General features: G+C 45.9%; 1 protein-coding gene across 1 annotated transcript; it reads right to left on the minus strand.

The window, feature by feature from the left end:
- Positions 1–733: 733 nt before the first annotated feature.
- On the minus strand, positions 734–18,780 carry MKRN2OS (MKRN2 opposite strand). The gene is made up of 4 exons (XM_082266452.1): positions 18,467–18,780; positions 7,534–7,583; positions 5,470–5,632; positions 734–1,334 (listed from the first exon to the last, which is right to left on the minus strand). The coding sequence occupies exons 1-4, from the start codon at positions 18,742–18,744 to the stop codon at positions 1,115–1,117; spliced, it is 711 nt and encodes a 236-aa protein (XP_082122578.1). The 5' UTR covers positions 18,745–18,780; the 3' UTR covers positions 734–1,114.
- Positions 18,781–19,777: the final 997 nt, after the last annotated feature.

Consider the following 19,777-nt stretch of genomic DNA (forward strand, 5'->3'; position numbering starts at 1 on the left):
ACGCACTACAAATCCCATAGTCCAAAGTCTCTAGTCCTTGTCAAGAGCAAACAAGATAAGACGGCTATGTTCCTATATACAGTGGGACCATGGACAAGGAATGTAGCCACAAGGAATTTGGAGAAGGCTGAGAGCAAAAGAACATCATTTTTTAGTTAAAGGAGTTGTAAACCCTTGTTTTTTTTTTTAAATAACAAACATGTTATACTTAGCTGGTCTGTGCAATCGCTTTGCACAGAACAGCCCTGATCCCCTTCTTCTGGGTTACCCCTGTCGGCGCTCTAGGGGCCTCCTTTTCATCGGGTTCCCCCCAGGAAAGCTGTTTTCCTGGGGACACCTGTGCGGGCTCGTTCCCGAGTCTCCCTGATGTGTCCATTGACACAGACTGCGGGACTTGGCCCTGCCCCCTGCTCCATTGTCACTGGATTTGATTGACAGCAGTGGGAGCCAATGGCTCCTGCTGCCATCAATCTGTGCAATGAGAAGTGAGACAGTGGCTGGAGCCTGCCAGTGCACATCGCTGGATCGAATTGGGCTTCGGTAAGAAAAAGGGGGGGTCTAGGGAGGACCTGCAGCACAGAAGGTTTTTCACCTTAATGCATTAAATGCATTAAGGTGAAAACCATTGAGGCTTTCCAACCACTTTAAAAATACAGCATTGAATAGAATATTTTCTTTTTAAACCAGAGTTTAGTTATGCTTAAGCTGTTAAGTAATTCGTTTTTATTGGTGTCTCAAAACGTGCAAACACAAAGAGCTTCCTTCAGCAAAAATAAAGGCAAACAGTGCATAGACCTGGTATAACTAAGACCACAAAACGGCTCACCGCCAGTATCCCTGTCTCACACTTGACTTTAGGGTTTTCATCTGTTGCGGGGTACAAGACAAACCGCAGAAGCTCAGCAAAACAGAGTTTCAGTCACCAGACAAAACATTCTACTTATACTTATGTGGCTTTAGTCCTGCAAGCCTGCCCTGTTGTGGAATGTTTTCCAGTATCTATATCCCCATAGTGCATACAATGTAGAGGACATACTGTATGTAACAAATTCCAGTATCAGTGCTTGTGTAACGGAATAGTTCTGTCATTATTATACCATTTTATCCATGGAAATCAGCTGAGGATGGAGTTTCTTAAGTGATCAGTGATGTAAAAAGCATTCTGGGACACCTCATGACATAAGGTGATGTATTTTGACGCTCGTCTAGTTCTTGGTAGCACAAATCTTGCTGTAAATTCATCTTTGCTGAAAGTTTTCTTTCCCTGCAGATGCAGCAGGCTGTTTATAAATGTCAGAGCAAAAGTGTAACAGTTGTGATTTTGTTCATCATATCTATAAGAGAACACAACAACTTTTTAAATCATTCATTATTTAGGACACATAACACAACCTTTTATCAGTGACTCCAAGGTGTCTATGTATAAAAAAAAAAAAAATTGGTTGAACCAATGTGACACACATTCGTACAGCTCCAATGAAATGTGCCATATCCGGTGTTATAGAACAGGGCAGGGTCATCTTTAACAGGGGGCAAAAGGGACAGCTGCCCCAGGCCCAGTCATTGTTGTGGGGCCCAATTTCCCAAAGCAGCTGCCCCTTGAACCTGCACTGATAAGTCAAGTGGATTTGGCTATCATTACTTCGCATGATGTTTTCTCCTGCTGGAAACCTTGTATCTGGCCCAGGCCCAGCATGGGTTAAGTGTCCCCACAGTGTCTCCTCTACTGCCCCTCCCTTAGCTCAGTCTGAGTGGACTGAGTCTCTTCCCCAGCAACGTGCTGCACCCCTCCCATACCCGGACTTCTCTGTGAGCAGCTACCGAGTGACTCAGCTTTTCCAGGTGAGTACTGTGTCCCCCTCTGAGACATGTCCTGCCCTGAGCCAGATACCCCATCCTCCCAGGAGGGGGAAGGCGAGACTGCTAGGTGTTGTTGGGCGAGGCAGTGATTGACAGCTGTGGGGCTCCCAAACCCCAAATATTCCCCCTTCCCCTCTCCCCCTCCCTTCCTGCATTTCTCAAGCATTGCTCCATAGCAGAATCTGAAGGAAGAGAGGTGTTTGTAAAGTCCCCTGGCAACCAGGATTGTCTGACCATCATAGCAGCCAATGAGAGCGAGCCCTGAGTACAGATCATAAGTGAGTGCAGCATGTGTCCTCTCCTCCCCCTCCTCAAATCCACTGTTTACACAACCTCTACAACATCCCCGCCACCTATCCACCCTGAACAAATAACCCCCCTCCCTGCTCTCATCTCTCATCAATAACCCCCCTCCCTGCCTTTCCACCCCCAACAATAATCCCCCCCCCTCCGCCTCTCCACCTTCAACAATAACCTTCCTTTTGCCTCTCCACCCTCAACAATAACCCTTTTCCTGCCTCCCCACCCTTAACAATAACCCACCTCCCCACCCCCAATAATACCCCCCTCCTGCCTCTTCACCCTCAATAATAACCCTCCTTCTGCCTCTCCACCCTCAACAATAACCCACCTCCTGCCTCTCCTTCCCCAACAATAATCCCCTTCCTGCCTCTCCACCCTCAAAAACAACCCCCTCCTGCCTCTGCACCCTCATCAATAATCCTCCTTCTGCCACTCCAACCTCAACAATAACCCTCCTCCTCTCTCTCCACCCCCAACAATAATCCCCTTCCTGCCTCTCCACCCTCAACAGTAACACTCCCCCTGCCTCTTCACCCTTAGCAATAACCCTCCTTCTGCCTCTCCACCTTCAACAGTAACCCTCCTCCTGTCTCTCCAGCCTTAACGATAACCCTACTTCTTCCTCTCCACTTTGAACATAATTCTCCTCCCTACCTCTCCACCCTCAACAAAAACCCCCTCCCTGTCTCTCCGCCCCCAACAATAAGCCCCCTCCCTGCCTCTCCCCCCCATCAATAAACCCCCCTCCCTGCCTCTCTACCCCAAAAATAACCCCCCTTCCTGCAGAAACAGCAGTGTACTGATGGTCCATGTGTGGCGAGGTAGTATGGGCAATGATGGGGGTAGTACTGTGCAATGATGGGGGTAGTATGGGGGAGGGGTCCTGTCTAATAATGGAGGTAGTATGGGGGAGGGATACTTTGTAATGATGGGGTTAGTATGGGGTAGGGGGTCTGTGTAATGATATGGGAGGGTGTACTGTGTAATAAGTGGGGGTAGTAAGGGAGGGGGGCCTTGTGTAATGATGGGGGTATTATGGGGGGGTACTGTGTAATGATTGGGGTGGTATGGGGGAGGGGCCCTGTGTAATGATGGGGTAGTATGGGGGACATGTGTAATAGTGGTAACAGTATGGGGGAGGGGGTCCTGCATAATGATGAGAGTAGTATGGGGGGGGTCCTGTGTAATGATGGGGGGGGGGCAAAATTGCACAGGAGGGGCCCAAGAAAATGTTTACCTAGAGTCCAATCAATATTAAAGATGGCCCTGGAATAGGGATCTCCAAACTTTCTAAACAAAGGGCCAGTTTAATGTCTCTTAGACTTTAGAGGCACCTTGGGCTTGGTGGTCAGTGGGAGTAAATAAATTACATAGCGTCTGTAAAAAGAATGAAGAAGAAAAGTGCCCCATCATTGGTGTCAGTTGGAGGAATAGTGTCCTGTTGTTGGTGTCAGTAGGAGGAACGGTGCCTCATCATTGGTGTCAGTAGAGAGAATGGTGCCCCATTGCTGGTGACAGTGAAAGGAATAGGCCCCATCTTTGGTGTCAGTGGTTGAAATAGTGCCCTATCATAGGTGTCAATAGGAGAAATAGTGTTATCTTTGTTGTCTGACTCATCTTTGATGTCTGTAGAAGGAATAGTGTCCCATCACTGGCATCAGTGGAATAGTGCCCTATCTTTGATGTCAGTGGAAAGAATAGTGCTTCATCGATGGTGTCAGTGGAATAGTGCCCCATCTTTGATGTCAGTGGAAGGAATAGGGCTCCATCGTGCGTGTCAGTGGAGTAGTGTCCCATCTTTGATGTCAGTGGAAGGAATAGGGTTCCATTATTGGTGTAAGTGGAAGGAATTATGCTCCACTGTTGGTGTCAGTGAAAGGAATGTTGCCTCATCATTGGTGTCAGTGGAAGGAACAGTGCCCCAAGGGCTATATAAAGGCAAATAATGGCTAAATCTGGCCTACGAGCTACAGATTAGACACCACTTTTATAGATCTATCTCATTTGTTTTTAAATATCTCAATCAGGAAAAAAAATAAAAATACTGTAGCACCCTCCTAAGTAGGTACTAGTAAGAGAGTATAGTTTTGAGCTCTGTCTGCTTACCAGAGGAGCTGCAGATAAATCTATATTGCTTTCTGCCTACCAGGGAGCAGGATCTGGTAGTGAGGTCTGCTCAATGTGCTCAGTATTCGATTCATTTAGTCTAGAGAGTGTTTCACACTGGTCCAATAGGGAGGCATGTTGGACAGTGAGAGGAAACCTGACGAATGGGTGCATATGCTTTGATACAGTCCTGGTGATTAGCAGAGGGCAGGTCGTCTCGGTGCATTCTGGGATACTGTATAAAATCCAGGACCACATGTGCTGTGGGGTCTTTGGCTGGAGAGCAAAGTCCCAGAGGGAGGGGGGCGGCTGCCTCATCCTCTGTAGCAGTGGCATGCGGTCGCAGGAGGTCATCCTGAGGGTCTTTGGAATGGATGAGAGAAGCTGAACCCAGAGGTCCAGGAGAGCTGACTGAGGGGGAGACACTGGAGACACTGGGACCACAGTATCGTGAGTACAGGGACTCGTGTCAAGGGGCCTGACCTGAGGGGGGCCACCCCATGTGTAGGACAGTCAGTGGACGGGTGTCGGCAGCGAAAAGAAAGAGGATACTAGGGAGAGTATCCTGAAGATAATTGCTAGTTTAGGAAAAGAGACTTACCGGTAATCCAAATTCACCCATAGTGGCAGGGTGATTCAACAGCCTGGCTGTACCTGAACATAAGAGTCCTCAACCATTGTGCATAGTTAATTTGGAGTATACCACAATTCCCTTCTCCTATCCCTAATTTATAATAAACACAAAACAATACCCCTGGACTGATTATTGAAACAAGCCGAAGAAGGAGAAAGTAAAGATTTGTTTTTTGTTACTATAGAGTGCTGGTAACTCAGGGGGACCCGTAAAGTGTGAATTTGGCAATCCTTGCAGGGGCAGTGCTACAATACATTTTGGCCACTTGATGACGCTTATGAACATACAAGATAGTTATGCAACATGGAACACAGCACATTTTGTTGGAGCTGTGGAAACGTGTGTCCTGTTTGTTCAGCAAAATTTTTACACAATGACCTTTACGTGGTCTAAAAATTTTCCAAATAACTTCCAAGCATGGCATTTTCCAGTATGAAGTAGAACACTAGTTCCAACAGGAGCATGCACCTAACCCTGTGAGTCTTACTAGTGCTGACATCACCCAAAAAAGGTGAAAAAGTGAAATATTGCATAACAGAGAAGATATGTGTGTTTGACAGACTTACCGGTAAGAAATCCATTTCTCAGCAGACGAAATCTCTTCTAAGTAAGAATCCCATTGGTGGATCAGAGCGTACTGATCTGGGGGGACTAGTGGTACACTCACACATTGTTCCCAGCCTGTACTGTCTTTGTGGATTCCTGATTCATTGTAATGATGAACAGTTCCTAGGGAATCAACCATGAGATGCATGATAAAGTTGCATTGTATAAACTGCATCCCTTTCTTTACTAACCAGTTCACTGTAGAGATATTCAATGTCTAATTGCAGAGGAAATTCCAACAAGTAGTCTTGACATTTGGCCCCTCTTCTGGATCTTTACAGTATATGAAACATTTAGCCTTGCCGTAAAGGCAAACTAGGATTTCCACTTCAGCTAGTTATTAAAGGTTCTTCCAAAGCCGATTTTTGAAAGTTTTTTTATAGCAATACAAAGTCTAACATATCATCTTAGACCCCTTCTCCTTGTGCTGCATCAGGGCTTCTGCCATAACATAATAAATACACACATATATATGTATATATATATATATATATATATATATATATACAGGGATTTTTTTCTCAGAGAATAGGTGCAGGAACTCCCCCTTCTAAGTTACTTTGTGTCTCCGCCCTCTACCCACCTACCCACCTCCGAGCACTGACCCTTGGTTTCACCCCCTACCCAGCTTCCAATAAAGCCCCTTTTAGAGAATATAGAGCCACGTATGATTTTGTATTGGAATGTATAGAATTAGGTTATGATAACAAGAAAAGCAAAAAAATAGACCCCCCCCCCCCAGCAGCAATAGACTCCCCCCAGCAGCAGCAAAAGATCCCCCAGCAGCCAGCATCAATAGACTCTCTAGCAGCCAGGAACAGTGAACCCCTCCCTAAACAGTAGATCCCTTCTAGCAACAATTAACCCTCAGTATCAAAAGATCCTCAACCAGCAACAATAGATTGCCATGCAAAAATAGATCCCCCTCCAGCAACAATAGATCTCCCAGCAGCAAGCATCAGAGTAAACCCTCCAGCACCCATTGGAGGTGCCGGAACTGCGTTCTCCCGCGTTCCCGCTGAAAAAAAGCCCTGTATATATATATACAGTATATATATACATATATAGCGCATACCCCTGATTTGCCCTAGGCTTGCTTCCCGTTTGGGTGTACTGGCAGCCAGGCACATGACCACTCGGACAGTCTCACTGCTCAATGAGCAGGCAAGGGGTGTTTTTTTTATGCTTTAATACTGGCTGAACTTGGTTGGGGTGCAGAAAAGCTTTGGGATATTTTGTGGCAAATTTTGTGCAGAAAGTAACCAGAGGACACTCTCTCTCCTGTCTGCTCTCTTCAGGGCAGCCTTCCTCTTGGCAGAGACTAGAAACACAAGCAATCCTTGGACTTCAAGCAAGGGCAGTCCCTATTTAGTAACACTGAAGCAAACATTCAAGGGGTTAAAATAGGAGCCAGTCACCAGGATCCTACTTCCAGGTCTCTTTGTACAATATCCCTGGATACTTAGATACCTCTGTCCATAATCGGCCAGACGCTTCTGTGAATCTCCAGGCCAGAGTAGTACCCCTTTGATTTGACTCCAACTGTTTTCAGAAAACAGCCCCCCCCCCCCCCCAGCTCCCACTGTGCTGGGACCTTGGTAAACCCCTGCAACTTCAGCTATCATGCCCAGAGGGGCAGCAGCCCTTCAAGCTTGGAAATTCTCCCTCTGGACAAAAACGCTGCTGCTCCAGGCCCCACATGTTTTATGCTCAGCCATTGCTGGGGGCACTCCCCCCCAGGGATTGGCTGAGATGACATAAATATTCAGGCCAAGGGTCTGCCTCTTCCAGCCAACTAAATTCTAGAATCCACAAAAAGGCAGGAAGAAGAAGCCAGTGAGACTCAGAATAGCCAAAAATAATTACACACTGCTCCAGTATTTACAAAGGAGCCAAAAAAGATGAATTTACCTGAGCCGCTCTAGCAACCTATTCTAGGAGGGTGCCACAAGCTGTATACAGTATATACAGTTATAGAAACAATACAACTGGTGTTTTAAATGCATGGGAATAAATGGCTTTACCTTTAGAACTGGTAATCCCAACATGGAGGTCTGAGCAGCCATCATATTCTCTGCAACAAAAAAAAAACAAATGTTTTCTGGTCATTTATCAGATTCACATGATGGCTAATGCAGAAATACTGTAGATATCATATTTTATTGAAGAGACTTGTTCATAAATGTGAAACATACACAAGAACCTTGGGAGATCAGGTAGCAGCTGAAAAGTGTGGGAGATGGCAAGCGCCAATTTCTTTTGATCCTTAAGGCTACAATCACACTTCTGAAATGCCTCTATAATGCAAAGATGTGAATATAGCCTAGGGCCAGAAATAAATTGTGTTGCTTTATTTAACTGATATATATATATATATATATATATATATATATATATATATATATATATATATGAGAATGTACAGTAGGAGTAGTGAAGTGACCATAACAGAGCAAACACAGCAATCCGTACCTTCTTGAAATAAAAAGTAACACATTCTTCTAGTTTAACAACTGTGAAAATGATTTATTTGATAACTGAAATGTCACATAATAATAAAAAATTATCAATTGAAATATTAGAATTTTCATAAACCAATAACAAATATAAACAAATAAAGGAAATGAGCCAATCCATCATGGGGGAAAAAAGACAATTGATACACACTGACAATAACATGGGTAAGGAAGAGAAAGATCAATTAGCATCGGCTACAGTGGCCATCAGACTCCAAGCATTTTTAGTTGCTTTTCCTTTGGTATGGCCCTAGATATCCAGGGTAATTTTAATGAACCTTTCCTTGCTAAAATGACTGCTACAGGAATCTCAATGACAAGGTAAAACTGGTCACACACGTTGCAATTTCAATGTCCAATCTTGTGTGAAATAGCAAAAATATAGTGCAAGTGCATACTGAAAGTGTTACAAAACCCACAACAGTAAAATCAGCCTGTATATAAAGTAAATCGCTGAGGAACCGAAGGGGTTAATCCTGAGCAGTTGCGTAAAATGGCCATTTGATCCTGTCTTCTCTGATCCTCCCCTTCTTCCACAGTCCCCAATCCATCTCTTGATAGTACAGAACCTTTTTTTTTTTGGGGGGGGGGGGGGGGTTCATGTGATCAGCACAGAGCCAATCAGCATTGTCCAGAGGGTCAGGAGTCATGCAACATCATAGGACAGTCAGAGAAGAATGTAAAAAAACTACTACAAGCTTTAACCAGTGGTAAGCAGGATACTGATAGAAATCACACGCTATATACTGCTGATGAGAAAAGCAGTCTTTATTTACTAAAATAATTACATTTCCATGTTCTGTATACTGTGGAAGACAAGATATGGTGAATGCAGGATCCTGGGTTTAGTAACACTTTACTCTGATAAAAAATGTAAATAATTGGTTAGTTAGGTACTTTTACTGCACAATTGTTTGTTAAAATACAGTATATAGATAATGTAGTTATTAAAGGGTAATGACAAGGTGAACTAACTCCAAATATTCTGGCCATCCCTTCGGACCTCACTGTACATAGCGTCCATGTGAGAATCCATCATAATGCCTTGTTAGTGCAGATCAATGAGAAGCTCATCTGAAGCTTATTTTTCTGGTAAGGTGTCCCAGACAAAAAAGAGCATCTCATTGATCAGCGAGATCAGTGGTCTCCAAACTGCGGCCCTAGGGCCGAATGTGGCCCTTTACATACCCTTACCTGGCCCTTGGGGCACTATTCCTCCCACTGACACCAACATTAGGGCAATCATTTCTGCACTAAAACCAACAGTGGGGCACTATTTCTCCCACTAACATCAATGATGGGACACTTTTCCTCCCACCGACACCAGTGATGGGGCACTATTGTTCTCACTAACACCAATTATGGGAACCAATGATGGCGCACTATTTCTCCCACTGACACCAATGATGGCGCACTATTTCTCCCATTAACACCAATGATGGAGCACTATTCCTCCCACTGACAGCAATGATAGGGCACTATTTCTCCCACTGACACCAATGATGGAGCACTATTTCTCCCATTAACACCGATGATGGAGCACTATTCCTCCCACTGACAGCAATGATAGGGCACTATTCCTCCCACTGACACCAATGATGGGGGACTATTCCTCCCACTGATACCAATGATGGGACACTATTCCTCCCACTGGCACCAATGAGGGGGCACTATTCCTCCCACTGGCACCAATGAGGGGGCACTATTCCTCCCACTGACACCAATGATGGGAGACTATTCCTCCCACTGACACCAATGATGGGACACTATTCCTCTCACTGACACCAATGATGGGACACTAATCCTCCCACTAACACCAATGATAGGACACTATTCCTCCAACTGGCAATAATAAGGGGGCACTATTCCTCCCATTGACACCAATGATGGAGCACTATTCCTCCCACTGACAGCAATGATAGGGCACTATTCCTCCCACTGACACCAATGATGGGACACTATTCCTCCCACTGGCACCAATGATGGGACACTATTCCTCCCACTGACACCAATGATGGGGCACCATTCCTCCCACTGACACCAATGATGGGACTGTATTCCTCCCACTGACACCAATGATGGGGCACTATTCCTCCCACTGACACCAATGAGGGGGCACTATTCCTCCCACTGACACCAATGAAGGGACACTGGCCCTTTGTTTGGAAAGTTTGGAGACCCCTGAGCTAGGTCATGTGGACGTGCGGTACGGATGGCTATACTTGCAGCATGGGGCATCACAGTCGCTATGTGCAGCGGGGTCTGGAGTCGATTTACCTTTTCATTTGTTTTTTTCTGAAAAGGTAAACTTAAAATTAAACAATATTTTGTGTGGCCAGCCAAAATGGCCAAATGCTTTTAAAAAAAACTATTTACAACATGCAGGAGATTGTGTATGATATCATTAATGACCAGGCCATTTTTTGCGATTTGGCACTGAGTTACTTTAACGAACAATTGCGCGGTCGTTCGACGTTGTACCCAAATAAAAAAAAAAAAAACAAGGGTTTACAACTCCTTTAACTAAAAAATGATGTTCTTTTGCTCTCAGCCTTCTCCAAATTCCTTGTGGCTATGTTCCTTGTCCATGGTCCCACTGTATGTAGGAACATAGCCACCTTATCTTGTTTGCTCTCAACAAGGATTAGAGACTTTGGACTATGGGATTTGTAGTGCGTATAGAGCAGTGCACATGACCTTAACTAACCACCACTCTTTAGCCACTTCAGCCCGGAAGGTTTTATCCCCTTAAAAACCAGGCCATTTTTGGGACATGGCACTGCGTTACTTTAACTGACAATAGCGCTGTCATGCCACATTGTACCCAAATAAAATTGATGTCCTTTTTTTCCCACAAATAGAGCTTTCTTACAGTGGTATTTGATCACCTTTTGCGATTTTAATTTTTTGCGCTATAAACAAAAAAAAAGGGACAATCAAAAAAAAAAAAAAACTTTCTGCTTAAAAAATTAAAAATCTAATTTTTTCAGCGTTTTAGGCCAATTTGTATTCTGCTACATATTTTTGGTAAAAAAAATTCCCAAAAGGCGTATTTTGATTGATGTGCGCAAAAGCTATCACGTCTACAAACTAGGGGAAAGATTTATGTCATTTTTATTCATTTATTTTTTATTTTACTAGTAATGGCGGCTGTTATACCTGAAGGGTTTCACATGTACTGTCACTTTAAGGCTAGCTCCACCCAGGAGTGATGACAAGGGTCAAGGGGCAGAGTGGCCATCTTTAGACACATGTAGAGATGTATTGATATGCAGAGCTGTCCTGTAATGCTGTACAGAGAGTCCTGAAAAAACATCCGCTGTTCCAGACCAGAGTCCTGTGTCTCTCACAACACGGAGAATATAACAGTGGCGACGAGGATGGGATTTACAAAGTTACTATCCGTGTGAGAAAGGAAAAAAAAAAAAAAAACTCTGGATTGTCAGCTGGATACAAACACCCACAGAGCCCAGCAGGAAAATGTCATTGATTGGGACATTAAGTGAATTTGATGGAGAACAGACAACGTGGATTTCCTGGATTGAAAGACTAGAACAATATTTTGCTGCAAATGCCATCCCAGGCGACAGGCAAGTAGCAGTATTTCTGACACTGGTTGGTGCTAGGACATATGACACTCTTAGGGATCTCCTTTTCCCTGAAAAACCAGCAACTAAGACTTTGGCAGAGCTCCTGACACTGTTAGGGAATCACTTCCAGCCTAAACCACTAGAGATTGCAGAAAGATTCCGGTTCTATCAGCGGCAGCAGCAGCCAGGTAAAGGTATTAAGGCTTATGTGCTCGCCCTTCGCAGACTATCCTCAACCTGTTCTTTTGGGGAGTATTTACCGACTGCACTGAGGGATAAGTTTGTCATGGGACTGAATAGTGAGTCTAGCCTAAAGAGACTGTTATCAGAGAAATATCTTACCCTTACAAAGGCAATTGAGATAGCTTCAGTGATGGAAATGGCTGTGAAAGATACAGAGGCATTGAACCCCCAGAGCAGAATGGAAGAGGTTAAAGAGGAAGTTTTCAGAACAGCAGTCAAGCCAACTGCAGCTAACGGTAAATATAGACCTTCACCAAGCCGGGAGTCAGCTTGCTACCGTTGTGGGAATACAGACCATGATCGCAAAGTCTGCCGGTTTAAGGATCAGCTCTGTCATAATTGTGGTAAGGCAGGCCATCTGAAACGAGTCTGCCGTAGTAAGAAGGTGCGAAATAAACAACCTCTGAACACCAGGACAAAGGCATATATGGTGGGAAGATATACATCATCATCTGAATCAGAGGATGAGGAAATGCTCCACAGATTGGACATACATCATATGCATTCAGCACCCTCTGCAATGACTGTAAAGGTAACCGTGGAAGGAAAGAAACTCAAGATGGATGTAGACACAGGAGCAGCAGTTTCAGTTATCACCCAGAAACAATGGAGAAAACTTCTGATCCGAACAACTGTCCGTCCAACACCAATAAAACTGCAGACATACTCAAAGCAGATACTCCACCCACTGGGGTACGTGAAAGTACAGGTATCCTACAAGGGTCAGGCAAAGAGAATGCCATTGTATATCCTAGAACATGGGGGACCCCCTCTTTTTGGGAGAGACTGGATTGCTCACTTTGGCATGCCAGACATCGCCATTAACCCCTGCAACACCGTGACCATCCCATCAGGGGATGAAGAGGGATGGGTGAAGTCCCTGAAACAGCGATTCCCACAAGTCTTTGATAACCATTTGGGAAAAATAAAGCATGACTATGTGAGACTCAGGCTGAAACCCAATGCCCAGCCTAGGTTCTTCAAAGCTCGGACGGTACCTTTCGCACTCCGAGCAGGTGTGGAAGCTGAACTAAGCCGCCTGGAGGAACAAGGTGTCATCTCAAATGTAGAGCACAGCGAGTGGGCATCACCAGTTGTACCAGTAAAGAAAGCGAATGGGGACTTACGCATTTGTGGCGATTTCCGCATGGCACTAAATTCTCAACTGGAGATAGACCAGTATCCCCTACCCAGAGTAGATGACATTTTTGCCTCTCTTGCAGGAGGTCAAAAGTTCACCAAGCTTGATCTCAGGCAAGCTTATTTACAGTTTGAGGTCCACCCTTCGTCCCGCAAGTTTCTAACAATCAACACTCACAAGGGACTGTATGAATACAATCGGATGGTGTTTGGGGTAGCCTCCGCCCCAGCCATTTGGCAACGCAAAATGGATGAGATTTTGGCGGACATTCCTTTCACACAGTGCCTGTTAGATGACATGCTCATCACGGGCCTGACGGACCAGGAACACAAGCATAACGTGGAGCTTGTGTTGGCGAGACTGCAAGAGCAGGGTCTAAAAGTGAACTTGGCGAAATGCCAATTCATGGTACCTCAATTGGAGTTTTGTGGCCACCTTGTGGATGCAGAGGGTATACACACCACGGAAGCCAAAGTTGATGCTTTAGTAAAAGCTCCAGCCCCGACCAACGTCCAACAGCTGCGATCATACCTGGGCTTGCTGAACTATTACCACAAATTCCTGCCGGATCTAGCACACACTTTGTTTCCATTAAACAAGCTTTTGGAGAAACACTCCAGATGGAACTGGTCGGCTGCATGCCAACGTGCTTTTGAAGTTTCTAAGCGAAAGCTGTTGGCGTCACGCATGCTCGTGCACTATGACCTCCAAAGGCCTCTCACCTTGGCTTGTGATGCCTCACCCTATGGTCTAGGGGCTGTACTATCTCACGTTTTACCAGATGGGTCAGAGAAACCTGTGGCATTCGCCTCCAGGTGCTTGACAAAAGCAGAAAGCAATTACTCTCACATTGACAAAGAGGCTCTGGCGCTCATATGGGCAATTAAGAAGTTTCATCTTTACCTGTATGGTAGGGAATTCACCATACTAACTGATCATAAACCACTCCTTCAGATCTTTAGCCCTGACAAAGGCATCTCCCAGACGACTGCGGCCCGTCTTCAACGCTATGCCCTATTCTTGGGAGCATATAGCTACAAAATCCAGTATCGCAGCCATGATGCCAATGCTAATGCAGATGCCATGTCCCATCTGACAAGGACAGTAACAGACTCTTCTCCACCTGTCAAGAGTTGTCGTTACACCAGCCTGTCCTTTCTGTCTTCCGGGGAAGTAGCAGCCCATACAGCCAAGGATACCTTCCTTAAGACAATACTCTCCTGGGTACGGTACGGTTGGCCTGCAACTGTCACACAGGATTATGAACCTTACTTCCGTAGGCGTCTGGAATTAACTGTGTCTGGCAACTGTGTTTTATGGGGAGACGGAGTGATCGTTCCACAGACCCTCCAGAGACACATTCTGGACTTACTACATACTGGTCATCCTGGGGGCACACGTATGAAACAAAAGGCCCGAGGCTATGTGTAGTGGCCGAACCTCGACTCCGATATCACGACATATGTGAATGCGTGTGCTGGATGTGCACAAACTGCAAGAGACCCTCCTCGAGGGTGCGTCCAGCCCTGGACTTGGCCCACGGTTCCCTGGTTTCGCCTACACTTGGACTTTGCAGGCCCGATCAGAGGGCACACCTTTTTGATCATTATTGATGCCCATTCAAAGTGGCCTGAGGTCATTCCTGTTACCCAGCCAACGACTAAGGCGACGATTTCCATACTGTTACATCTCGCTGCTACGTTTGGATACCCCAGAGAAATTGTCACAGACAACGGTGCACAATTCACAAGCCAGGAGTTTCAGAGTCTCCTGACTGCCCACAACATCAAACACAAGTTGACCGCACCTTACCACCCGGCTACAAATGGTCAAGCAGAAAGGTTTGTACAGACCTTCAAACGCTATTTCAAAGCTACTGTGGCTACAAGTAAACAACAGTCCCTGTCACCCCAGCAGCTGGACTCCTTCCTTTCTGCTTACAGAACCACACCACATGCAACCACTGGGAAAACTCCAGCTGAAATTCTTTTGGGTCGGCAGCCATGGACTGTTTTGGATATGCTCCACCCTCAAACGGTCCAGGAACATGTACGGCAGTCCCAAGACAAGAGGGTCGAACACGACGAGATTCCCCGGTTTACAGCCCAGCAAAAGGTATGGGCTTGATCTTATGGCGCTTCCAACACTCGTTGGCTTCCTGCTATCATCGCAGAGACTTTGGGACCCAAAATGTATAGGGTCTGCCTGGAAGATGGTTCCATTTGCAGAAGGCATGCGGACCAATTGCGTCCTCATTCTCAGCTGCCCGAATCCCTGACATCGGCTGCACCTCCAGTGTCTCAAGGATCTGCTCCTACCGGATCAGGAGGCATTGAGACTGATGCTTGGGAGGACTCTGAACTTTTGAACTCAGCTCCAACAGAGCCCTCCAGCCCTGGTCCAGAGGTCTGCTCACCCTCTGAGCTAGGGGATCCCCTCTTGGCCCCGCCGGTGTCCATTCCGGCCAGCCCTGCTTCCTCCGGCCCCGAGTCGCTGGGTGCCCGTCCTCAACGACACTGTCACCCTCCTGACCGGTTTCAAATGCAAGACCGGTTACGAGACTTTCGACGGGCCCGCCGAAAGTGATTCATGGCCATTTTCTCCCCGTAGCGTCCCTGGAAGTTGTTCTCACATCCGGACGTGGAAGAAGCCATGTAAATCTTCTGAGTTGGAGGACTGTATTGGACAATTATGAGTTACTGTTTTATGCCTGTTCTTGTTTTGTTGTTTTTTTTAGGGATGGATGGAAGGTGTTATACCTGAAGGGTTTCACATGTACTGTCACTTTAAGGCTAGCTCCACCCAGGAGTGATGACAAGGGTCAAGGGGCAGAGTGGCCATCTTTAGACACATGTAGAGATGTATTGATATGCAGAGCTGTCCTGTAATGCTGTACAAAGAGTCCTGAATAAACATCCGTTGTTCCAGACCAGAGTCCTGTGTCTCTCACAACACGGAGGCGATAAGCAATTTTTAGCAGGGCTGCGACATTGCGGTGGACAGATCGGACCACTAACTGACATTTTTGACACTTTTGGGGGGACCAGTGACATTACTACAGTAATCAGTGCTAAAAATATGCACTGTTAAGGCCCGTACACGATACGAAAATCGTAAGTAAAATTTTGGCCGACGAACGATCTGCTGGTTTTCGGATTATTAGTATGGTGCTTTCAACAGCCGAATACAAATTTTCGGACGACAAAATCTGGATGTGCAGGCTATAAAATTTTTATCGTACGTCAATACAACCTCTGATTTTCTTTAATCAGTGCAGTTTTCGTCTGAAAAAAATCGTAAGAGCAAGACTAGGCATGCTCAGAAACGAAAGAACGCATACAAAACAATTCAACAGATGACATCACTTCTGAAGTTGAATTCTATTTTACAGGAATTTTTGTATGAAAGTAACCTCTTCACTTTCGATATGAGACTAGCATGCAACAAAAAACAGATGAAAGATTGTTTGATAATCTGATTGTGTGTTAGAGGCTTTACTGTACTAATGACATTGGAAGGGAAGAGGTTAACCTAGGGGTGATCAAAGGTTTAAATGTGAGCCTAGGAGGTGTTTTCTAACTGTGACGGGCTTGGGAAATCAACACAGAGCCCTGTGTTCCTAAATACGAGGAACACAGGAGCTCTGTGTTGATAGCTGAGAGAACAACGGTCTGCTGTGTTTACAACAGCAGACCACTGTTCTCCCTTCACAGGGAGGGATCGCGGGTGCCCGGCGGCAATTGCTGCTGCCGGCCCTGTGGATCGGCTTCCCTCCTGGTTAGTGGGCACGCGCGCTCCTAGGATCACTCCTGTGAACCACTGTACAGGTACGGCGATTTGCGGGAACCTGCCAACCTGCTGCCGTATATCGACGGCAGCTGGTCGGCAAGTGGTTAAGGTAGATATTAAGGCAAAAAAAATATTCTTGTTATTTTCGTAAGAAGATCAAGGACAGGACTCAGGAGGGCAAGAAAGTAGAATGACCAGGCACACACACATATGGAATTGACTGTCACAGTGACACTGACAGCAGTGTACAGAAGCACAGATGATGATGACACCTCACCGACACTACACGTCCCCTCCTGAGTCACAGTGACAGTCTCTCTCCATGCCAGGTGGTCCTTTCAGTCCACTCCAGTCCAATTAGCACTGACAGTCCTGCTCCCAGCTTGCCTGGCTCCTGTCCTGAACACGAGGCTCCACTCAGCTCCCTTGCACCATGACATCACACGACATGCTAAGGTACTGCCTCCGCCCAAGGCCAGGACAAGGGGTGGGCAGGAGAGGTGACTGCCCTGGGCACTGTGGTTTCATGTGAGTTTAGGGGGTACCTCAAGGAGACTGGGATTGGGATTTGTGTTGGGAGGAGTAAATTGGGGGCAGCAGATGGTAAGAATGGTTCCAGGAGGGGAAATTTGGGGAGGTGATTTGGGGGAGGGTGGAACAGGACTTGTGCTAGGAGGGGGGATTTGGGAGGTTTGTGCTAGAAAAGGTAGGAGAAGGGGTTTGTGCTAGGAGGGGAATTTTTTTTGTTGGGGGGAGGGGGATTTAAGCTATTTGGGATGATTTGGGGCTATTTGTGCTAGGAGAGGAACTTTGGGGGGGGGGGGGGTTGTGCTATGAGGGGAAAGATTGGGGAAAGGGGAATTTGTGTTGGGGGGGATTTGGAGTGGGAGGGGGAGAGGAATTGTGCTCGGAGAGGTCACTTGAGGGTGTAGAAGATTTGTGCTAGGAGGGAACATTTTTGGGGGGAGATTTGTGCTATGTGCATATGGGGAGAGAGGATTTCAGCTGGGGGCAAATATGCGTGCATGCAGATTAGTGCTCCATTTTTATGGGGGGGGGCGGGTTTGACACACAATGCTCATACATCTTGGGTGGGGGGTGCAATTTGGCATGCTCGCCCTGGGCTCTAGATGACCTTGTTCCAGCTTCGCCTCCGCCAGACCCGCTTCTCGCCAACACCGCCTGAAGACACTGTAGCAGATACTTGGATAGTCTCGGCCAGGTCTGGACCGGGAACTGAGTATACGCAGTTCCAGGCCGAGCGTCACAGAGATATTTTTCACTGGCAACCTTTTCCTTTCACTGGCGTTTACAGGCAGGAGAAAAGTGCATGTTTTTTACTGACTGCCAGTAAAAACACTGATGGTTGGCAACACTGATTGGAACCTGGTAGGAAGACAGAGAGAGGATGGCAGCACCCCTGACAGCGCAGTGCTGGAGGGGATCGCTTGCAAGATAAGTCTGCCATATAGTGCTCACATGCTGTACTGACTAGAACATTATGGCTAATTACTCCTAGGGCCCAATTAAGACATTTTTGGCAGGGCTTTAATTGTGCTTTAACTTGTGCAATGTCTTAAAATAAAAGTACTGAGCCTGTAATAGTGACAGCTGGAGCATATTGTCCATTGTATGTGTAGTGTACAATTGTGACAAGTGTCATTAATGATTAGCTTACCCTATAAAGCGCCCTTGTGTTGGCTTGAGTACAAAGCAGCATTTCTCACTATGTGCATTGCTGAAAGGGCAGGGAATGCTGACCGGAGCCTGATCCACGTTCCATGAGCTCACTGGATTTCCCCCACAGATAGGACAGTTCTGCGGAACAAAACTGCTGTAAATATCTTTCTCACAATGAGTGAACTTGACCAAACTCGGGGCCAGAGGTTCCATCATCTCCTGCTCGCCATGATCTCTGCACACTGACATGGCAGCTGTGCCTGGCTCTGACGTCATATGACACGGGAGGGACACACAACACCTGATCCAGACAGACGACACTGAAAAAGCCATGTCTGTGTCCCTGTGATGAATGAGAAACTGACGCTTGAAGATTACACACATACACACACAAGGAATTAACCCTTTAACTCCCTAGGTTTTTTTTTGCACCCATGTTTAGAAAATCATTTTAGGCCTTAAGATCACGTAAAGTGATTGTAAAGCTTTAATTATTTTTTTTTCATTAAAGGGTAACTTCACTTTTGTGGGGAAAAAAAATAGCAAATAAAGAAAAAAACAATATAGCGTATACAATTGCGACACAACTCATATTGTAATTGAATGTTATTAAAAATGACCTTTCCTTTTTAATCTGCAGCTGTTGTATTTTCTGAAAATGCAATGCAATAATGCTACCTAGAGCTGTTCTGTACACAGAATGTGTACTGACCACACCCCAGAAACATTATTTCCTGCTTGTGTGATTGGCTCACCAATTTTCCCAGAAGTCTGTCTAATGCCTCGTTTCCACTGAGCGGTACGGTTTGTTTTGGTACGGTACGCAATTTTTGCCGTTTCCATTGTCAAAAGTTGTGAATGGTACCCTAATACCATCCGTATTGTACCACTTTTTTGGGACCCTTTCGTTGGGGTACCAAGCACAATCATAACGTACCAACACGATGGAGCTACACTCTGCAGAACATTAATTGGTTAATCATTGGTTCACCACGCCTATCAAGTGACGTTGATCACTACTTTCCAGCTACACCACGCCTATCATCTAAGGGTACTGTTGGCGGTGGAAACACGAGCCTGATCAAGGTGTACCGTTCTGAACCATACTGAACTGTACTGAACTGTACCGAACTGAATCGTACCGCTCAGTGGAAACGAGGCATAAGATACAAGTCAGATTTCTGGCATCCCCTGCAACAAAATTGTCATTTTTGGTGAGATACTCCCAATAGCAGCATGTCTAAAGGGATGCAGGCCCAGCAGATTTCCTCATTAGAGCCCTTTTTGGGACCCTTTCGTTGGGGTACCA

Source organism: Pelophylax lessonae, assembly GCF_965119305.1.
Source record: "Pelophylax lessonae genome assembly, chromosome: 8".
Classification (NCBI taxonomy): Eukaryota; Metazoa; Chordata; class Amphibia; order Anura; family Ranidae; genus Pelophylax; species Pelophylax lessonae.